General features: G+C 41.0%; 1 protein-coding gene across 2 annotated transcripts in view; it reads right to left on the bottom strand.

Moving 5' to 3' along the window:
- The window catches only part of AOAH (acyloxyacyl hydrolase), a 195175-nt gene extending 179389 nt beyond the window's left edge, over positions 1–15786 (bottom strand). Inside the window, exons 1-3 of one of the 2 annotated variants that reach the window (XM_059933610.1) lie at positions 15257–15786; positions 13923–14028; positions 11777–11817 (exon numbers count right to left, since the gene is read on the bottom strand). Coding sequence is in view for 1 of the 2 variants with exons in the window: in XM_059933609.1 (XP_059789592.1) it covers positions 13923–13940 (18 nt within the window). In the remaining variant the exon portion in view is untranslated. The remainder of the gene's footprint in view (positions 1–11776; positions 11818–13922; positions 14029–15256) is intronic. The other variant, XM_059933609.1, reaches the window with a different exon arrangement.
- Positions 15787–20692: the final 4906 nt, after the last annotated feature.

Raw genomic sequence — 20692 nt, 5'->3', positions numbered from 1 at the left:
TCAGGGATTCACAGGTATCTTGGTGAGGGCTTTGGACTCTCATATATCAATCATAGATTGATTCTCATATGCTTTAGACTCCCGTATGCTATAGACTGGGAGGAAGGTAGACTTAAACTACTTTTACTTAGATCTCCAATGTGTAAACTTGAGTTTGAATGCACATATGGAACAAAATAAAATAAACATAGCTGAAATAAGCTTGAAGCTCATTCATTCATTCTTTTATTCGTTTTTAAAAAAGAAGATAAAAGAAGTCCAGGGTAGGCAGTTTAAGGCTGTTATTGTTGTCCCATGGTGTCTTCAGGTGCCAAAGCTTTTTATTTTCTGTCCTACTACCCTATAACTAGTAGGACAGAAAATTTTAGACCTTAGATGGCTAAAATAGCTGCTAGAGCTCCAGCCATCATGTCTATCTTCCAAGCCAGCAGTAGAAGAAAGCAGAAGACGGCTAGTGAAATTCACACCTTTCCTTATAAAGAGCTTCTTCCCCAAAATCTCCCAACACTTCTGCATACATCTCAGTGGCCACACCTGGCTACAAGGGATGCTGGGAAATAGAGTCATATGACCACTCCTAACTAAGGAAAGCTGCCATCATTTATTCTGATGGCAATATGCTCTGCTAAAAATCAGCGTTCTAGACAGAAGGAGAAATAGAATATTGGGAGGCAACTGTCTACCATGTATATTATACATAAATACATGTGAATATTTTTCTTTCTGAATTGAATATGTAAGATTACCTTGCATTATGAGTTTTTGGAAGGTGGAATGAGGCACACTGGCCTGTCCTATTCTTCCCAGTGGGGTTTTCTTTGAATCATGGGCAGCAGATGCTCCCTAAAGACACTTTTCTCTCCAACTCTTGTCCTGGACAGCTCATGGAAACACAAATTGGCAAAAACCAATATCACAGCTGAGACTGAAATGAGACAGGCTAACCTGTGATCAGGGGACTATCGTGAATAAGACAAGGTCCTGACTTACTGGGGAGTTTGCCACTATATTAAAAAATATGGATTAGTTAAATCTCTTCTGGGGATATTTTCATGGAGGAAGCCTAAGTAAAATGCACTAAGCTTCAAACTAACTGTGAACAAAAGGCTAAAAAGCAGCTTCAAGGTGTGCGTGGAAGGTACGGGACATTGCAGTTGCAGAAGACTAGAGCAGTCATGGTCAAATGGTCTGAGAGGTGAAGTGGCTAAATATAAGGTCACCTTAAGAACTTGCCTTGAGCTGAGTGAACACTATTTTACTGCACGAGCCCCAGATGAACAGGGTGAGCTCAGAGCAGTATATTACAGGCTTCTTTGGAGTTCTTCATTCGGTCAAAGCTCTCTCCCCGATATTCCCAGCCATTGTGTTAAGAGTTAGTGGACAGGGCTTCCCTGGTGGCGCAGTGGTTGAGAATCTGCCTGCCAATGCAGGGGATACGGGTTCGAGCCCTGGTCTGGGAGGATCCCACATGCCGCAGAGCAGCTAGGCCCGTGAGCCACAATTACTGAGCCTGTGCGTCTGGAGCCTGTGCACCGCAACAAGAGAGGCCGCGATAATGAGAGGCCCGCGCACCACGATGAAGAGTGGCCCCTGCTTGCCGCAACTAGAGAAAGCCCTCGCACAGAAACGAAGACCCAACACAGCCATACATAAATAAATAAATAAATAAATAAATAAATACATAAACCTAAAGTTTAAAAAAAAAAAAAAGGGTTAGTGGACAGACAGTAAGGGGAGAGGAGAGAAGATCATGCAATTGCTTTACACGGTGCCTGGCACAGAGCAAGTGCTTAAAATGTTGTATGCAAATCCACATCCAAACTCCTGCCAAGTGCTTCCAATGGGAGGGTGATGGAAGGGAAGAGAGGGTGGGGATGAATATACTTTTATAGGTTTTGGAAAATAAATAACCAGAATAAATATTATGGGCTTTAAAGAAAAAGAAAGATACAGGGAGTACAATTAAAGCTACAATTAGAGTTGAAGAAAAATAGCAATCTTAGTCAAAAACACAATAGATCATATTACCCTGATGCTTACAACCCATCAAAGCTCCCTATGGCCCACCAAATAAAGAGTGAATTCCTTGGAAGGGCCCACAAGGCTTCTCATCGTCTGGAGACTTCATCCCTCCAGCCACATTTCTAATCACTTTCCCATGTGCCCTATGTTCTGGTGGCACCAAATTACCAGTGATGTCCCCAGACATGCCCAGCTGTTCATGCCTCAGTGTCTTTGCATGAGCTGTCATTCTGCCTGAAATATCCTTCTCCTGATAAGAGTATTTGTCTCCAGGACAACTTCTTTTTGTTCAAGTTCTCCTCTTCTCAAAAGCCTTCTGTGTCCCTTGCCAAGCACAAGTGTTTGCTCCATCCTCAGTGCTCCCAGGACACTTCAGGCAAGCCTCCACTGGCCCTTGCCTCTGTGGCATGACCATTAGTGTGGGCACCTGATTCCCTCCCACCCCCACATTGGGCTGACGACATCAGCATCCAAGTTATTTAGCTCCATCACCGTAGAATATGCACCTGACTCATGGCAGGTGTTCAATAAATGATCATGGGGGAAAGAAAGGAGCAAGCAAAAGGCAAAAAATTTTAAGATATTATAAAAATTTTATGAAAAATTTAAAGATATATTATGGCAGTACAGTGAAACAGATGAAGATATTTTTAAAAATGCTCTCAGGACTATTATGCAAAAGGAAAAGCATTAAAGACAGTAAATTTGGGGTTTAGTACTAAACCTTAGTGCAAATGCTGTGGAATCAGATAAGCAAAGAATGCAATAAGGGCCAAGCATCCAAGTTAGAATTTGAGATGCAGTCCCACAACTGTGTAGAGAGAAAACAAGAAGTGAGAGTGTTATGTTGTCAGGAGGTGAAGTCTAGAGTCAGGCAATTTCCTCCAGTTTGTCATGGTTTTTGTAATAAGATGGCAAAGTTGATTTCTCTGCAGACTGCAGACCTGCCCAGTGTGCTCTGACCAAGAGTCACCCTTCTTCAGACCCTCATCCCTCTATCTTCTCCTGGGACTAGACTCTTGAAGGCCATTAATTAGACCATTTGCTACCCTGGTTTTCCCTGCTTTGCTGGAATACATTTTAGGAGTGGTTTAGCCTCTCTGGAGATACCACCTCCTCACTGCTCTGTAGCAGCAATGCATCTACCTTCCCAGTATACAAGCCAAAAAGAATGGGACCATCTAACTGGGTGTTTCCTGTTAACATGGCTCCTTTGAAGGCATCTCCCTGCAAACTGACCAATGAAGGTAAAGCACCCAGCCGGTGCCTCTTTTTAAAAGCTCCGGTGAGACATCTCTCCCAGGATGTTAGCACACCTTATGGTTGCAGGCCATGAGATAAGAAATCCACTTAGTTTTTGATTCAGAAACTTCCCTTCTGCTCTTTGATGTGAGAAAGTGCTCAGACTTTAAAACAGACCTGTGGGTTTAGAAGGCCAGCCTGACTCAAGATACCCATGTGGAAATGATCTGTGCCACGCTTAAACCAGCTATACCAAAGACAATCCAACTAACACACAGCACGATGAAGGACATCCCTGAATTCCACCATGCAGGGAAATAGTTCATTCTCAACCAGCAACAGCAGAAGCTTTCATCCTGCCCATTGTTAGCTCTGAAACTTAGATCTTTAATTTCTATGGAGTCAGAGGTCCTAAATTACATGATTATGAATGCAAAGAATCAGGTAGTGGCCCTTTCTCCCCATTTTATTTCATATGTAAATTTTAATAAAAAATAAGGAAATACTGCTTTGATGAAAGACGAAATTTTTCAATGAACAGCTTTCAGGCATTCAGAATGAAAACAATTATAATAAAATATGAAACTTTTTGATTTAATGCCAATATGTGGCTTTTAATAAAACGAAATAAATTTATTAGTGGTAAAAGAAATTTAAAAGTCAGCCTAGGAGACCTTCAAGATGGCGGAGGAGTAAGACTTGGAGATCACCTTCCTCCCCACAAATACATCAGAAATACATCTACATGTGGAACAACTCCTACAGAACACCTACTGAATGCTGGCAGAAGACCTCAGACCTCCCAAAAGGCAAGAAATTCCCCACGTACCTGGGTAGGGCAAAAGAAAAAAGGAAAAACGAGACAAAAGAATAGGGATGGGATTTGCACCTCTGGGAGGGAGCTGTGAAGGAGGAAAAGTTTCCACACACTAGGAAGCCCCTTCACTGGCAGAGATGGGGGGTGGTGGAGGGGGGAAGCTACAGAGCCACAGAGGAGAGCTCAGCAACAGTGGTGCAGAGGGCAAAGCGGAGAGATTCCTGCACAGAAGATGGGTGCCGACCAGCACTCACCTGCCCGAGAGGCTTGTCTGCTCACCCGCCGGGGCGGGTGGGGGCTGGGAACTGAGGCTCGGGCTTCAGAGGTCAGACTCCAGGGAGAGTACTGGGGTTGGCGGTGCGAACACAGCCTGAAGGGGGCTAGTGCGCCACAGCTAGCCGAGAGGGGTCCGGGAAAAAATCTGTACCTGCCTAAGAGGCAAGAGACCATTGTTTCGGGGTGCGCGAGAAGAGGGGATTCAGAGCACCACCTAAACAAGCTCCAGAGACGAGTGCGAGCCGCGGCTATCAGCGTGGACCCCAGAAACGGGCGTGAGACGCTAAGGCTGCTGCTGCAGCCACCAAGAAGCCTGTGTGCAAGCACAGGTCACTCTCCACAGCTCCCCTCCCGAGAGCCTGTGCAGCCCGCCACTGCCAGGGTCCCGTGATCCAGGGGCAACTTCCCTGGGAGAACGCAAGGCGCGCCTCAGGCTGCTGCAATGTCACACTGGCCTCTGCCGCCGCAGGCTCGCCCCTCATTCCATACCCCTCCCTCCCCCGGCCCGAGTGAGCCAGAGCCCCCTAATCAGCTGCTCCTTTAACCCTGTCCTGTCTGAGCGAAGAACAGATGCCCTCAGGTGACCTACTCGTAGAGGAGGGGCCAAATCCAAAGCTGAAACCTGGGAGCTGTGCGAACAAAGAAGAGAAAGGGAAATTTCTCCCAGTAGCCTCAGGAGCAGCGGATTAAATCTCCACAATCAACTTGATGTACCCTGCATCTCTGGAATACCTGAATAGACAACGAATCATCTCAAAATTGAGGCACTGGAGTTTGGGAGCAACTGTACACTTGGAGTTTGCTTTCTGCATCTCTAATTTGTTTCTGGTTTTATGTTTATCTTAGTTTAGCATTTAGAGCTTATTATCATTGGTAGATTTGTTTATTGATTTGGTTACTCTCTTCCTTTTTTATATATATATAGATATATATATTTTTTCCTTTTTCTCTTTTTGTGAGTGTGTATGTGTATGCTTCTTTGTGTGATTTTGTCTGTACAGCTTTGTTTTTAGCATTTGTCCTAGAGTTTTGTCTCTCCTTTTTTTTTTTTTTTTTAGTATACTTTTTAGAACTTGTTATCATAGGTGGATTTGTTTATTGGTTTGGTTGCTTTCTTCTTCCCTTCTTTCATTTTTTCATGACTTTAAAATTTTTTATTCTTAATAATTTTTTTTAATTTTAATAGCTTTATTTTATTTTATAATTTTTTTCTTCTTTTTTTCTCTCCCTTTTCTTCTGAGCCGTGTGGCTGACAGGGTCTTGGTGCTCTGGCTGGGCATCAGGTCTGTGCCTCTGAGGTGGGAGAGCTGAGATCAGGACATTGGCCCACCAGAACTTCCCAGCTCCATGTAATATCAAATGGTGAAAGTTCTCCCAGAGATCTCCATCTCAATGCTACGACCCAGCTCCACTCAACGACCAGCAAGCTACAGTGCTGGACACCCCATGCCAAACAACTAGCAAGACAGGAACACAACCCCACCCATTACCAGAGAGGCTGCCTAAAATCATACTAAGTTTACAGACACCCCAAAATACACCACCAGATACGGCTCTGCCCACCAGAAAGACAAGATCCAGTCCCACCCATCAAATACAGGCACCAGTCCCCTCCACCAGGAAACCTACACAAGCACTGAACCAACCTCACCCACTGAGGGCAGACACCAAAAACAACAGGAACTATGAACCTGGAGCCTGCGAAAAGGAGACCCCAAACAGAGTAAGTTAAGCAAAATGAGAAGACAGAGAAACACACAGCAGATGAAGGAGCAAGGTAAAAACCCACCAGACCAAACAAATGAAGAGGAAATAGGCAGTCTACTTGAAAAAGAATTCAAAGTAATGATAGTAAAGATGATCCAAAATCTCGGAAATAGAATGGAGAAAATACAAGAAATGTTTAACAAGGACCTAGAAGAACTAAAGAGTAAACAAACAATGAGGAACAACACAATAAATGAAATTAAAAATTCTCTAGAAGAATTCAATAGCACAATAACTGAGGCAGAAGAACAGATAAGTGACAATAAAAGAAGAAGATAAAAGAGTGGAAATAACTACCGCAGAGCAGAATAAAGAAAAAAGAATGAAGAGAATTGAGGACAGTCTCAGAGACCTCTGGGACAACATCAAACACACCAACATTCAAATTATAGGGGTCCCAAAAAAGAAGAGAAAAAGAAAGGGACTGAGAAAATATTTGAAGAGATTATAGTTGAAAGCTTCCCTACTATAGGAAAGGAAATACTCCATCAAGTCCAGGAAGCACAGAGTCCCATACAGGATAAATCCAAGGAGAAACACGCCAAGACACATATTAATCAAACTATCAAAAATTAAATACACAGAAAAAATATTAAACACAGCAAGGGAAAAGCAACAAATAACATACAAGGGAATCGCCATAAGGTTAACAGCTGATCTTTCAGCAGAAACTCTGAAAGACCGAAGGGAGTGACAGGACATATTTACATTGATGAAAGGGAAAAACCTACAACCAAGATTACTCTACCCAGCAAGGATCTCATTCGGATTCGATGGAGAAATTAAAGCCTTTATAGATAAGCAAAAGCTAAGAGAATTCAGCACCACCAAACCAGCTTTACAACAAATGCTAAAGGAACTTCTCAAGGCAGGAAACACAAGAGAAGGAAAGACCTACAATAACAAACCCAAAACAATTAAGAAAATGGTAATAGGAACATATATATTGATAACTACCTTAAATTTAAATGGATTAAATGCTCCAACCAAAAGATAGAGACTGGCTGAATGGATACAAAAACAAGACCTGTATTTATGCTATCTATAAGAGACCCACTTCAGACCTAGGGACACATACAGACTGAAAGTGAGGGGTTGGAAAAAGATATTCCATGCAAATGGAAATCAAAAGAAAGCTGGAGTAGCAATCTCATATCAGACAAAATAGACTTTAAAATAAAGACTATTACAAGAGACAAAGAAGGACACTACATAGTGATCAAGGGATCAATCCAAGAAGAAGATATAACAATTGTAAATATTTATGCAGCCAACATAGCAGCACCTCAATACATAAGGCAAATGCTGACAGCCAGAAAAGGGGAAATCAACAGTAACACAATCATAGTAGGGGACTTTAACACCCTCCTTTCACCAATGGACAGATCATCCAAAGTGAAAATAAATAAGGAAACACAAGCTTTAAATGATACATTAAACAAGATGGACTTAATTGATATTTATAGGACATTCCATCCAAAAACAACAGAATACACTTTTTTCTCAAGTGCTCATGGAACATTTTCCAGGACAGATCACATCTTGGGTCACAAATCAAACCTCAGTAAATTTAAGAAAATTGAAATCATATCAAGTATATTTTCTGACCACAACGCTATGAGACTAGATATCAATTACAGAAAAGATCTGTAAAAAATACAAACACATGGAGGCTAAACAATACACTACTAAATAACCAAGAGATCACTGAAGAAATCAAACAGGAAATCAAAAAAATACCTAGAAACAAAAGACAAGGAAAACACGATGACCCAAAACCTTTGGGATGCAGCAAAAGCAGTTCTAAGAGGGAAGTTTATAGCAATACAATCCTACCTCAAGAAACAAGAAACATCTCAAAAATAACCTAACTTTATGCCTAAGCAATTAGAGAAAGAAGAACAAAAAACCCCAAAGTTAGTAGAAGTAAAGAAATCATAAATATCAGATCAGAAATAAAGGAAAGAGAAATGGAGGGAACAATAGCAAAGATCAATAAAATTAAAAGCTGGTTCTTTGAGAAGATACACAAAATTGATAAACCATTAGCCAGACTCATCAAGAAAAAAAGGGAGAAGACTCAAATCAATAGAATTAGAAATGAAAAAGGAGAAGTAAAAACTGACACTGAAGAAATACAAAGAATCATGAGAGATTACTGCAAGCAATTATATGCCAATAAAATGGACAACCTGGAAGAAATGGACAAATTTTTAGAAAGGCACAGTCTTCCAAGACTGAATCAGGAAGAAATAGAAAATATAAACAGACCGATCACAAGCACTGATACTGAAACTGTGCTTAAAAGTCTTCCAGCAAACAAAAGCCCAGGACCAGATGGCTTCACAGGCGAATCTTATCAAACATTTACAGAAGAGCTAACACCTATCCTCAAACCCTTCCAAAATATAGCAGAGGGAGGAACACTCCCCAACTCATTCTATGAGAGCACCATCACCCTGATACCAAAACCAGACAAAGATGTCACAAAGAAAGAAAACTACAGGCCAATATCACTGATGAACATAGATGCAAAAATCCTCAACAAAATACTAGCAAGCAGAATCCAACAGCACATTAATAGGATCATACACCATGATCAAGTCGGGTTTATCCCAGGAATGCAAGGATTCTTCAATATATGCAAATCAATCAACGTGATACACCATATTAACCAGTTGAAGGAGAAAAATCATATGATCATCTCAATAGAGGCAGAAAAAGCTTTTGACAAAATTCAACACCCATTTATGATAAAAAAACTCTCCAGAAAGTAGGCATAGAGGGAACTTACCTCAACATAATAAAGGCCATATATGACAAACCCACATCCAACATCATTCTCAATGGTGAAAAACTGAAACCATTTCCTCTAAGATCAGGAACGAGACAAGGTTGCCCACTCTCACCACTATTATTCAGCATAGTTTTGGAAGTTTTAGCCCCAGCAATCAGAGAAGAAAAAGAAATAAAAGGAATCCAACTCAAAAAAGAAGAAGTAAAGCTGTCACTGTTTGCAGATGACATGATACTATACATAGAGAATCCTAAAGATGCTACCAGAGAACTACTAGAGCTAATCAAGGAATTTGGTAAAGTAGCAGGATACAAAATTAATGCACAGAAATCTCTTCCATTCTTATACACTAGTGATGAAAACTCTGAAAGAGAAATTAAGGAAACACTCCCATTTACCACTGCAACAAAAAGAATAAAATACCTAGGAATAAACCTATGTAGGGAGGTAAAAAACCTGTATGCAGAAAACTATAAGACACTGATGAAAGAAACTAAAGTTGATACAAACAGATGGACAGATATACCATGTTCTTGTACTGGAAGAATCAACTTTGTGAAAATGACTATACTACCCAGAGCAATCTACAGATTCATTGCAATCCCTATCAAACTACCAATGGCATTTTTCACAGAACTAGAACAAAAATTTCACAATCTGTATGGAAACACAAAAGACCCCGAATAGCCAAAGCAATCTTGAGAAAGAAAAATGGAGCTGGAGGAATCAGGCTCCCAGACTTCAGACTATACTACAAAGCTACAGTAATCAAGACAGTATGGTACTGGCACAAAAACAGAAATATAGATCAATAGAACAGCATAGAAAGCCCAGAGATAAACACACACACATATGGTCAACTAATCTATGACAAAGGAGGCAAGGATATACAATGGAGAAAAGACAGCCTCTTCAATAGAGGTGTTGGACAAACTGGACAGCTACATGTAAAAGAATGAAATTAGAACACTCCCTAACACCATACACAAAAATAAACTCAAAATGGATTAGACACCTAAATGTAAGACCAGACACTCTAAAACTCTTAGAGGAAAACATAGGAAGAACACTCTTTGACATAAATCACAGCAAGATCTTTTTTGATCCACCTCCTAGAGTAATGGAAATAAAAACAAAAATAAACAAATGGAACCTAATGAAACTTAAAAGCTTTTGCATAGCAAAGGAAACTACAAACAAGACGAAAAGACAACCCTCAGAATGAGAGAAAATATTTTCAAACGAATCAACGGACAAAGGATTAATCTCCCAAATACATAAACAGCTCATGCAGCTCAATATTAAAAAAACAAACAACCCAATCCAAGAATGGGCAGAAGACCTAAATAGACATTTCTCCAAAGAAGATATACCGATTGCCAAGAAACACATGAAAGGATGCTCAACATCACTAATCATTAGAGAAATGCAAATCAAAACTACAATGAGGTATCACCACACACCAGTCAGAATGGCCATCATCAAAAAGTCTACAAACATAAATGCTGGAGAGGGTGTGGAGAAAAGGTAACCGTCTTGCACTGTTGGTTGGAATGTAAATTGATATAGCCACTATGCAGAACAGCATGGAGGTTCCTTAAAAAACTAAAAATAGAACTACCATAACACCCAGCAATCCCACTACAGGACATATACCCTGAGAAAACCATAATTCAAAAAGAGTCATGTAGCACAACGTTCACTGTACCTCTATTTACAATAGCCAGAACATGGAAGCAACCTAAGTGTCCATTGACAGATGAATGAATAAAGAAGATGTGGCACATGTATACAATGGAATATTACTCAGCCATAAAAAGAAACAAAATTGTTATTTGTAGTGAGGTGGATGGACCTAGAGACTGTCATTCAGAGTGAAGTAAGTCAGAAAGAGAAAAATAAATACTGTATGCTAGCACATATATATGGAATGTAAAACAAAACAAAACCAAAAAATGGTTCTGAAGAACCTAGGTGCAGGACAGGAATAAAGATGCAGACATAGAGAATGGACTTGAGGACACGGGGAATGGTAAGGGGAAGCTCAGACGAATAGAGAGAGTGGCATGGACATATAAACACTACCAAACGTAAAATAGATAGCTAGTGGGAAGCAGCCACATAGCACAGGGAGATCAGCTCGGTGGTTTGTGACCACCAGAGGTGTGGGATAGGGAGGGTGGGAGGAAGATGCAAAAGGGAGGAGATATTGGGATATATGTATATGTATAGCTGATTCATTTCGTTATAAAGCAGAAACTAACACACCATTGTAAAGCAATTATACTCCAATGAAGATGTTAAAAAAAAAATCAGCCTAATATAATTGGACTCACAGTATTCATAGAGTTCTAGAAAACTCTTTATTGATTCTTTAATTCAATGCATATTTCTTGATCACCTATTATTGACCTTCTTATGGCCAGGCAAGGTTGTAGCCATCAAGTTAAGAAAACTAACAAAGATTCCCACCCTCTCTGAGTTTACATTCTGTGGACTCGAAGTGCCACCTGACATTTCAGTTTATTTAAATATAGTTAAATCACTTTTGCTTTTTGTCATTATTCAATCACATGATAGAACAGGCAGCTGTATGGAAAGCCCCTCCTTGGGAAACTCACGAACCTACCAGTTCCACGGGGCAGGAAGCTGGCATTCTTTGTATTACTCTGTCCTTGAGCGGGTGCTGAGGCAGAGCTCTAGAGTTTGCATAGATCAGTTCCTATGTTGACTTATAAGTACATTTCATAGATAAAATGAAACTACTTCTTGTATGAGTAATTAATGACATGAGGCCTTTTCTCTATTCCTTATTGATCACCTGATATAAAATATCTTCTATTTTATAGACTCACCGATCCTTTTGGGAATCTGATGAAAGCTATGGATCCGCTTCCTGGGAAAAAAGCACATATACAAACACACTAATTTGTACTTGTGAATTTTAAAACATCATGGATCCTTGAAACCCATTTATTTATTTTCTGGGGGTTCATGGATCCTAGGTGAAGAACTCATGGTTTGGAAGCTCTTACTTTTCTCAACTTCTCATTCCGTATTCCACAGATGTGAAATACCCATGAACTGACATTTTCCTCTTTAAACTTATCCCCTTGGATTGAGAAATTGTGTAAAGTTTGGGGCACCCCTATTTCCATATTAGCATCATGACATAAGTTCTTACTGTTGAGCAAGAGCATCAGAGCCAAAATCAGCCCTGCGTCTGGCTGCTGTCATGAGGCAATGCGTGGGAAACCCCAGCCCAAGGGCTGATCTTTCCCCACTCCAGATGCCATATACTGGCTTTCATTTCTTCTTTCCGGTTTGTAACAGTAAAGCCAAAGTTCTTTTGTATATTTACTTTACATATTTGAGCAAGCTCTTTTATTTCAGTTTGTATTCCTCTTTTTGCCTTTCGTAATATCTGCTGAACACCTTCTCTTGGCCATTTGGAGAACAGGTACTGGGCTGCCTCCCTTTTCCCTGCCATGAGGCAATACATTCAGAGGATGAAATGGTGACATTAATTTAGAATTGGTTATGAAATTCATTTTTCAGTGTGGTAGCCTGGATAATGGCCCTCCAAAGATGTTCATGTCCTAATCTGGGAATATGTTACCTTACATGGCAAAAGAGATTTTGCAGATGTGATTAAGTTAGAGATCTTGAACTAGGGAGATTACTCTGGACTACCTGAATAGGCCCAACATATTACGAGAGTCCTTATAAGAGAGAGGCCAAAGGGCAAAGTAAGAGTAGGAGATGTGACAATGGAAGCAAAGGTTGGAGTGATGTGAAGAAGGGGTCACAAACCAAGAATGCAAGCAGCCTCTAAAAGCTGGAAAGGCAAGGAAACAGATTCTCCCCAAGAACCTTCACAAGAAATGCAGCTCTGCCAACACTTTCAGTTTAAACTGCAAAACTCAGTTTGGATTTCTGAGCTTCAGAACTGTAAGACAATAAATTTGTGTTATTTTAAGCTACCGTTTGTTGTAATTTGTTACAGCAGCAATAAGGAACTAATACAATCATTGACTATGTCATTCAAAAAGAACAAAGAGGTAAAGTAGAAGCAAGATCAACCTTCCTGAGGAACCCACTTGTGCTCTGTCCCCTAAAACATCTGGACTATAAGGTGCCTGGAGTTTGCCCAAGTGAATGTGGTTGTTTCTCCTCACTGGCTGACTCTAGATGGCTATGCCTTCACAGTTCTTGTGTATGCTTCTCATAGTCTTTTTGTCTCCTCCCTCACTTCTTACAGACAGTGTACATGCTTCCTTGCTCTCATTTGATACCTTCATTCTTTTGTGGGCTGAAAACCAAACAAATTATGATTCACTTTTAAAAAAGAGAAAATAGGCTTTGAATGAGAGCTCAAGGAAATCTATCAAAGGACCACATGATCTTTGTTTTTCTAATTTTATTTTATTTTTATTTTTTGGCTGTGTTGAGCCTCTGTTGCTGTGCACGGGCTTTCTCTAGTTGTGGTGAGCAGGCGCTACTCTTTGCTGCGATGCGTGGGCTTCTCATTGCGGTGGCTTCTCTTGTTGCAGAGCACAGGCTCTAGGCACGCAGGCTTCAGGAGCTGTGTCATGCGGGCTCAGTAGTTATGGCTCGTGGGCTCTACAGTTGCAGGCTCAGTAGTTGTGGCACACAGGCTTAGTTGCTCTGCAAGATGTGGGATCTTCCCGGACCAGGGCTCGAACCCATGTCCCCTGCATTGACAGGTGGATTCTTAACCACTGCGCCACCAGGGAAGTCACAGGGACCATATGATCTTTAAAGGTTTTACTGTGGCATCTATTTTGACCTTAAAGCCTCTGTAGTTTGTCATCTATGTTCAGAATAGTTTGATATTCTGGATAAGCATTCCCCAAATAAACAAGGGTTAGCTCTGTATTATTAGATATACATCTCACAAGTAACTTTATATCAATCAATAATTACTATGGTGCCATGTCATACACAGGTGAAGAGAAAGTTAACTGGAAGTCTGCTTACCTTGTGTTGCTTGTGCATCTTGATGCAATCTGAACCTCAGTTTCTCCCTCTGTAAAATGAGCTTCACAGCACTTTCTCTCTCTTCTTCTTTACTTGATTCTTACAACTGCCAGATGAGATATTATATGAAAGTGCTATTATTTTTAGCTGCAAAGTGTGACAGAATAATGCTTGATATCGAAAGTCACAGTGAAAGTTTTATTTCTCTCTACTAGTGTACTAGTGTTTGGATATATCAAGATTTTCTCTAGGTTGTTTGGTAGAAATTCATTCATCCATTCTTTCATCATTCATTTAGTACTAGCTGAGCATGTTTTTATTTTTATTTTTGGTAATCTCTAACTCTTAACTGTCCTGCAGATTTCATATTGATTGAAACCTAGAGAATTTAGCATGTAACTCCTTCCAGGGACCCTTTGCCTAGGGCAGCCAGGCCTTGAGATTTACTGGCCTAGGTAAGTAGAAGAAAATGACACAAGAGGGTTTCAGATCAGACAAAAAGGAGAAGGGGAAGCCTGTCCCTTCTGAGCCAGCAAAGTAGAGGAGAAGGACAGCAGAGATAGGTGACCAAGCAGTCAGACATATATAATACAACTTCTCTCCCTCCAGCCAAACTGAGGGTCCTAGATGTTAGAAAGATTGTGGGGGCAGCCGGGAGCAGAGAGGTTTTCACCCTGCTTGCTGTTTGGGACTGTGAGAGGACCCCATCACAGGAATCTCTCAGGTGCATGAGGTGACTGTGGCAGACTAAAATGTGGGATGCAGCAGGTCTGCAAGGGAGGAGGTCTGAATTAGAATTCCCCAGTTTCTTTCCCACCACCCTGAAATCTCATTTCCTCACACCCAGATGCCATCTTGAAAAGGAGAAGGTAGGGGGATCTGGAAGGTTGAGTGTTTATCCAACAGGCCTGATCACCCCAGAAAGATAATTGAAACTCACAGAGACTGAGATTTTACTCATTGGCACGTTTAAAGTGTGACCTCAATGCACATTATCCACAGGATGAAAGGAAGATTCCATCATTAGAAGAAAATAAGGAAGCTGTATCTCATTCACAACAGCTGGCAGTGTGTGCAATTTCTGACCCCAGTTAACATGGCAATGATAACAAGAATGAAGGGGTTTGTAATGGGGGGACCCAGTCCTTGCCCTTGAATAAGATCAATTAGTTCAGGCTTGTGAGTGACCACAGGCTGAAGGACTAAAGGCCGTGGAAGAATTATGCCAGGAGAGCCAGGGAGCACAGAGCCAAAGGTGGCTAGCTCAGCTCAGGCAGCAGGGGGGCTTCTGTGAGGGGGGCGGTGCAGTTACTGGGGGCAGGGAATGTGCTCACCTCTTACAGGGAGTGAGGCTCTCCGAGGCCATGAAGCTGAGCTGCAGAAGCCTGGCACCTTCCTTAGGCTCTTCTGGTTATAAGTTACAGGAATCCGTGGGAACCAGCTTGAGTGAAACCTAAATTTCAGTGGAAGGGTATTACAGAAGCTCATGGATGCCAAGGGCAGAGAAGCCGCAGGGCCTTAGGAAGGCATAGGACCAGGAACTATAAGAAATCCAGAATAGTATCCTCGCCGTTTTTCTCTGAGCCTCCCCTTCATTCTTCCCTTTGGCTTTGGGCTATCTTCCCTTCCCATGTTCAGCCCTGAAAACCACCAAGAGCGCCTGAGTTTACATGTTGCAGAGCCAAGTTTCTCTCCAACTCAGTTATAATTCTCCATGAAAGGACTCATTTGCCTTCTCTAGACCCATCAACTCTGGCTGGGAGAGAGGGCGATCAAGTGCAAAACTGCTCCGAAAGCAGTGGGAGGGGAGGGGCCAGGTATGAATAAGGGGGCTAGGCTCCTCTCTCCTTCCTAGTACTCTCGCCACTGAATTCAGCAGATTCTAGAGCGCAGATAGAATGGCCGGGAGGAGGGGAGTGGCAGTGGGCAGAAGAGAGCCCAGTACCCATGGACTTGGGAAAGCAAGAGTCAGCACTCCCCTGGTAAGTCAGGAAACAGAGCAGTAGGGGGTGGCTAAAGGACCACGGGCACATTTTATCTCACTTTTTTATTATATCACCTTGAAGAAATTAAGTGAAACTGTCAGTGAGGAAAACGAAATTAATGGTGGGGAAATAATCCAAAGACAGAAAATTGGTTAAACATTATACTGGGATTTCACAACAGGTTGGGGTACTGGTTTTCTCATGGCTCCTTAATGAGTTTTATGGAAAAACTTGTGGTATAATTTTATTGTGATTTTGATTGCTTTGTTCTCAGGTCAGCCTGAGAAGTTTCTCATGATGCAAAATGATTCATTTTTCTAAGAAGCTTGCATAAATAAAAGTATAAGTACTGGGGTGTCTGAGAATTTGGGGGAAGCAGGTGGAGAAGATAAGTGTGGGGAGAAAGTGAGAGGTGGCCAGAAAGAGGGGCTTTCTCTCTACTCCATCAGAGCCAGAAGTGGAAGTACTCCTGTGTTTGGTTTTTAATTGATTCAATATCAGAGATCCACTCAAAATTCAAGATGAAAAATGTAAAATATTTTGTGTCATTTTATGGATGTTTTAATTTTTCTGCCTTCACATTTCGAGGCATGATTTCACACAGCAAAATGTGCAGATCTTAAATGTGCAGTTCAGTTAGTTTTGACACATGTATATTTGTGTAACTGCTATCATTTAATTTTTAAATGTTTTTTTTTTAATGGTTTTTCTTTATATGACCTAATTTAATGAACGCTAAAATAGCTTTGGCACAATAGTCAAGATTCATAAATCAAATGAATTTTCCTGATGTGGAATTTCATGAGGTTTATTGAAGCAACTGTGTGAATTACCATTTTAATGCCATGCTCCCTACACCAAGCACAAAACCAAGCCTCGCTCATAGAACATGAATAAATGTCTTCTAGATTGAAGTAAATTGTTGGCTTTATTTTTAAAATTAAGTTGCTCAAGTCTTTGCCTTCAGTAATAAATAACATTAAGTTTGGCAATTTTGTTTGAGTTATTTTTTAACCACTTTTTATTATAAAAGTAAATCATTTTTATTGTTCAAAGATGAAAATAATGTAGAAGGGCTTCCCCACCAATTTTCTCACCAGTTCTATTCTAGATATAACCAATATTTATAGTTTAGTACATACTCTCCCTGGTATTTTATGCCTATAAATTTTTTAAATAAAAAAATACTGTCATACATTTTTATAAACTGTTTTCCCTTTACATTTACCAATAAACATTTGTCTCATATCCACAATTATGTGCCCACACTTCTATTTTAAATAATGCATACAGCGTATTGCATGGAATTTACTTTAAAAATACCGTATTGTTGAAACTTTGGATTATTTCCATATATTTTTTATTAAAACCCACACTATGTTATACATCCCCAAAGTGAAAACATTTTCCAATCTATTAATTATTTCCTTAGGATAAAATCATACCAGAGTAATTGCTTAGTCAGTGTTATATACATTTTTTTAAAGACTTTTTCAGGTAGCAAGGTTTCCCATGAGAAATTCTTTGACAGTTGGGCTTCATCAGATGCATAGGATAGGTCTTTATTCTCTCCTCACTACACCACCAAAGACAGAAAATATGTCATTGTTTTAATTTGTATTTCTTTTGTTTCTGTTGAGGTTGGGACTTTTCCCCTTATGTTTATTCTCTCTACATATATTTTTCTTTTGAAAAATGCTTGTTTATGTATTCTTTATCTTTTTGGACTGCTCATGTATTTTCTTACTGATCTGTAAGAGCAGTTTATATATTTTATATATACATATACATATATATATACACATATATATTATATATATGGAAACCGTTGCACTTTCATATATGTTACAGACACTGTTCCCTGTTTGTCTTTTGCCTTCTGATTGTGTTTGCTGTTGCAGTTCTCGTGAAGCATCACAGGTCAGGACTGCAGAGCCCCAAGCATGGGGTGCAAAGCAGGAAGGAGGGTCTGAGACAGCTGAGGCTGGAGAGTCAGGCACAGGCCAGCTCGCTTAGGGGCTGGCTGCTCATGCAAAGGACCTCAGAGGTTCTACTGAAGAGGGAGGGATTTAAAAATATCCAGGGAGTGAAGTCTTCAGGTTTTACTGACTTGATGAGGGATGTGAGAGTGAGGGACGTCTGGCCCAGGCAGTGAGATGGAGAGCGATGCCTTGAACTAGGTGAAGGCCGCCAGGCGGAAGCATGTCCGGGAGGAAGATGATGAGCATTATGTAGAGCTATCGTCTTTGCATTGTCTGCAACACCCAAGTAGAATGGGCCTTCAGAGCCCTCAGCTGAATTCAGTCCCTGGCATGTGGTGAATTGCCCAGGGGGTTGGGTTTACTTGAAATGAATTCATCGTCAGCCTGCATCTAGTAGGGTGTTCTCCTCTTTGGTGCCTTTTGACCTCTGTGCTTGGGGCCAGCCCCTCACAACTAATTTTATAATCTCAGTTCTGCTTCTTTGGAACCCACAGATCCTAAAGAGAATAAAGGTCCTAAGTGACATTCCCTTTACATCTGGCTGAGGGCCAGGACCTTCCTAGGGGCTTTGTTTCTTTTCTTTTTCTACTCTGGGGTTTGTGTGGCTTTCCTGACTAAGGTAAGTGTTTCTATGGTTCTGCATGGATTTCCTGGTAAAATCTAAAAAGTGGCTTTCGCCCCTTTTTAATCTTCAGCAACTTCTTTGGCTCAGGTGGAGCAACTCACTGTGAACTCTCTTTCAGCCTCAGAGAAATTAGACGGTCCCTAGAGAAGGCATTGCTCTGATCAGCAGTGGCATGAAACGCCACTACCACACAGCAAGTGCAGGGAGCTGCAGGTCATCCTGTGGGTGCTGATGGGTGAGAGAGACAGTGTTCTAACTCTGGGGGAAAACAAAGGCAAGGGGGTTGTTGGATGAGGGGATGGAGCAGGGGATGTTAGAGGGATGGCTCTGAACAGAAAAGCTTGCAGGAAGTTCAGAACAAAAGCTACTTAATTCTGCAGTTTCCAATATTCACAGCTATTATAAAGTTCACATTTGGGCTAATTCTACAAGTTACTAATCACCGCCTACTAGCTGTATTGGATCTGTGATCACATAGAGCTTCACGAGCAATTAAAACTTCCCCCTTGCATGTAGAGCGCCCTGACTATAAATCTCAAGAGGGTTGGTCCATGTAGAAGAGGCAGCCGCAACAGTTCTCTACCTGAGATCCCTGGAAAGCCTGCACCCATCTGCTCTCCATTCATCCACTCACAAACAGCTCTAAAGGTTATGCAACCTGTGGACAAGCAAGCTTTTTCTCAGGTGCTAGAGAGGGCTTGGAGGTGGGAGGAAGCAATATAGTCTACCCCATAAGTAAACTTTGCATCCCTTTGATATTTCATACTATCTCTTCTTTTTCATTCACACTGAAAACATTATTGGGTACCTACTTTGTGCTATGCCATGCCAGTCATGGACAACTGAGAGATGAATTAAAATACAGCCTGTGTCCTGGAGAAGCCAATGGGCAGCAGGAGGCCATAGGCACATCAGAACTTAGAATCCAGTGCCATTGTTGCTGTACAGATGCATGAACAAGTCCTGTGGGATCACAAAAAAGGATGCAAGTAACTCTGTGTGTTGGGGCTTCACAGAGGTCTATGCAATGCAGACTTGTACAGGTAAGAAGGATTTCGGTAAGAGGAAAGCGTGGAGGGAGAAGCTTTGCATGCGGATGCATGGAGGATTCCTGAAGACAGTGGCTGGAGCGTAGGGTGCCCAGGAAGAGTGGGCAGAGCTGAGAGTGGAATGTAGGAAGACGGCAGCATGGGAAGAATTTAGAGCCATGTGTGTGCATTTTCTGCAGAAGAAAGGAGAAGCATTGCCCCTTGGGTCATCTTAGGTTGTGTGTAGGGGGCTCTGGAAGACCATGCAGAAGTGGACAAGGCATAGAGGGTTACTTTCCATCCTTTAAACAGACAGTGGCTGTAGAAACCGAAGAGTTTTCCCTATTAGCTTTTACTTCCATTTCATTATCACAACAAATATTTATGCAGCCTCTGTAGGGAAGTGAGTCCCACAGACAGTGGTGGGTAGGAGATACAGAGGTTATTCAAAAGACGCAGTCCTTGGGGCCTTATGTTTACAATTTAAAATGGAAACACATGAGAAGAATTAATAGTAGGACAGATGTACAACATTTCTGTTAATCAAATGTTAGCTATAAGGCTTTGCTGTGTTCTTTTATTTTGTTTGCACCTTAGCATAGTGGCTTTAAAACATTTTTAAGATGACCCAAAGGAAGAAATACATTTTATGCTGTGACCCAGAACAGGTAAGAAAATTTCATCAAGTACTGTTGAGATGCACTCTGATATTTTATATCCTCTTTTATTTTATTATTTTTTAAAAATGCTGGTCACTGACCCTCTAAGTCAATTTTATGACCCACTGCTGGGTTATAACTTGCAGCTTGAAAATTCCTGTCTTCCCATGTCTTTGAGGGGGTGATGTGTGTGTAGGGGAGGGGAATGAGATCACAGATCAGGGAGAGAAAGAGTGAGCATGTCCGTGGTGAGAAAAGGGGCAGCATGAGCAAGAACCACAGTGACTTTCTGTGCCAGAAGAGGGGAGTGAATGACCAAGGGGATTCGCTAAAAGGGGGATTTATTTGCTCCAACTTATAAGACAATTTTTTGATATTTGGTAAAGGTATAGAGTAGCATGGATAAAATTATGTTATGTGGAACATAACATAGTTTTAAAGAATAATGGATATTCTTTAAAACATTGTTGAGTGATGAAATAAGCTTGAGT

The sequence above is a fragment of the Balaenoptera ricei genome, chromosome 9, assembly GCF_028023285.1.
Source record: "Balaenoptera ricei isolate mBalRic1 chromosome 9, mBalRic1.hap2, whole genome shotgun sequence".
In the NCBI taxonomy this organism is placed as follows: domain Eukaryota; kingdom Metazoa; phylum Chordata; class Mammalia; order Artiodactyla; family Balaenopteridae; genus Balaenoptera; species Balaenoptera ricei.
The sequence above is the reverse complement of the archived record's forward strand: the minus strand, read 5'-3'. Positions and strand labels throughout refer to the sequence as shown.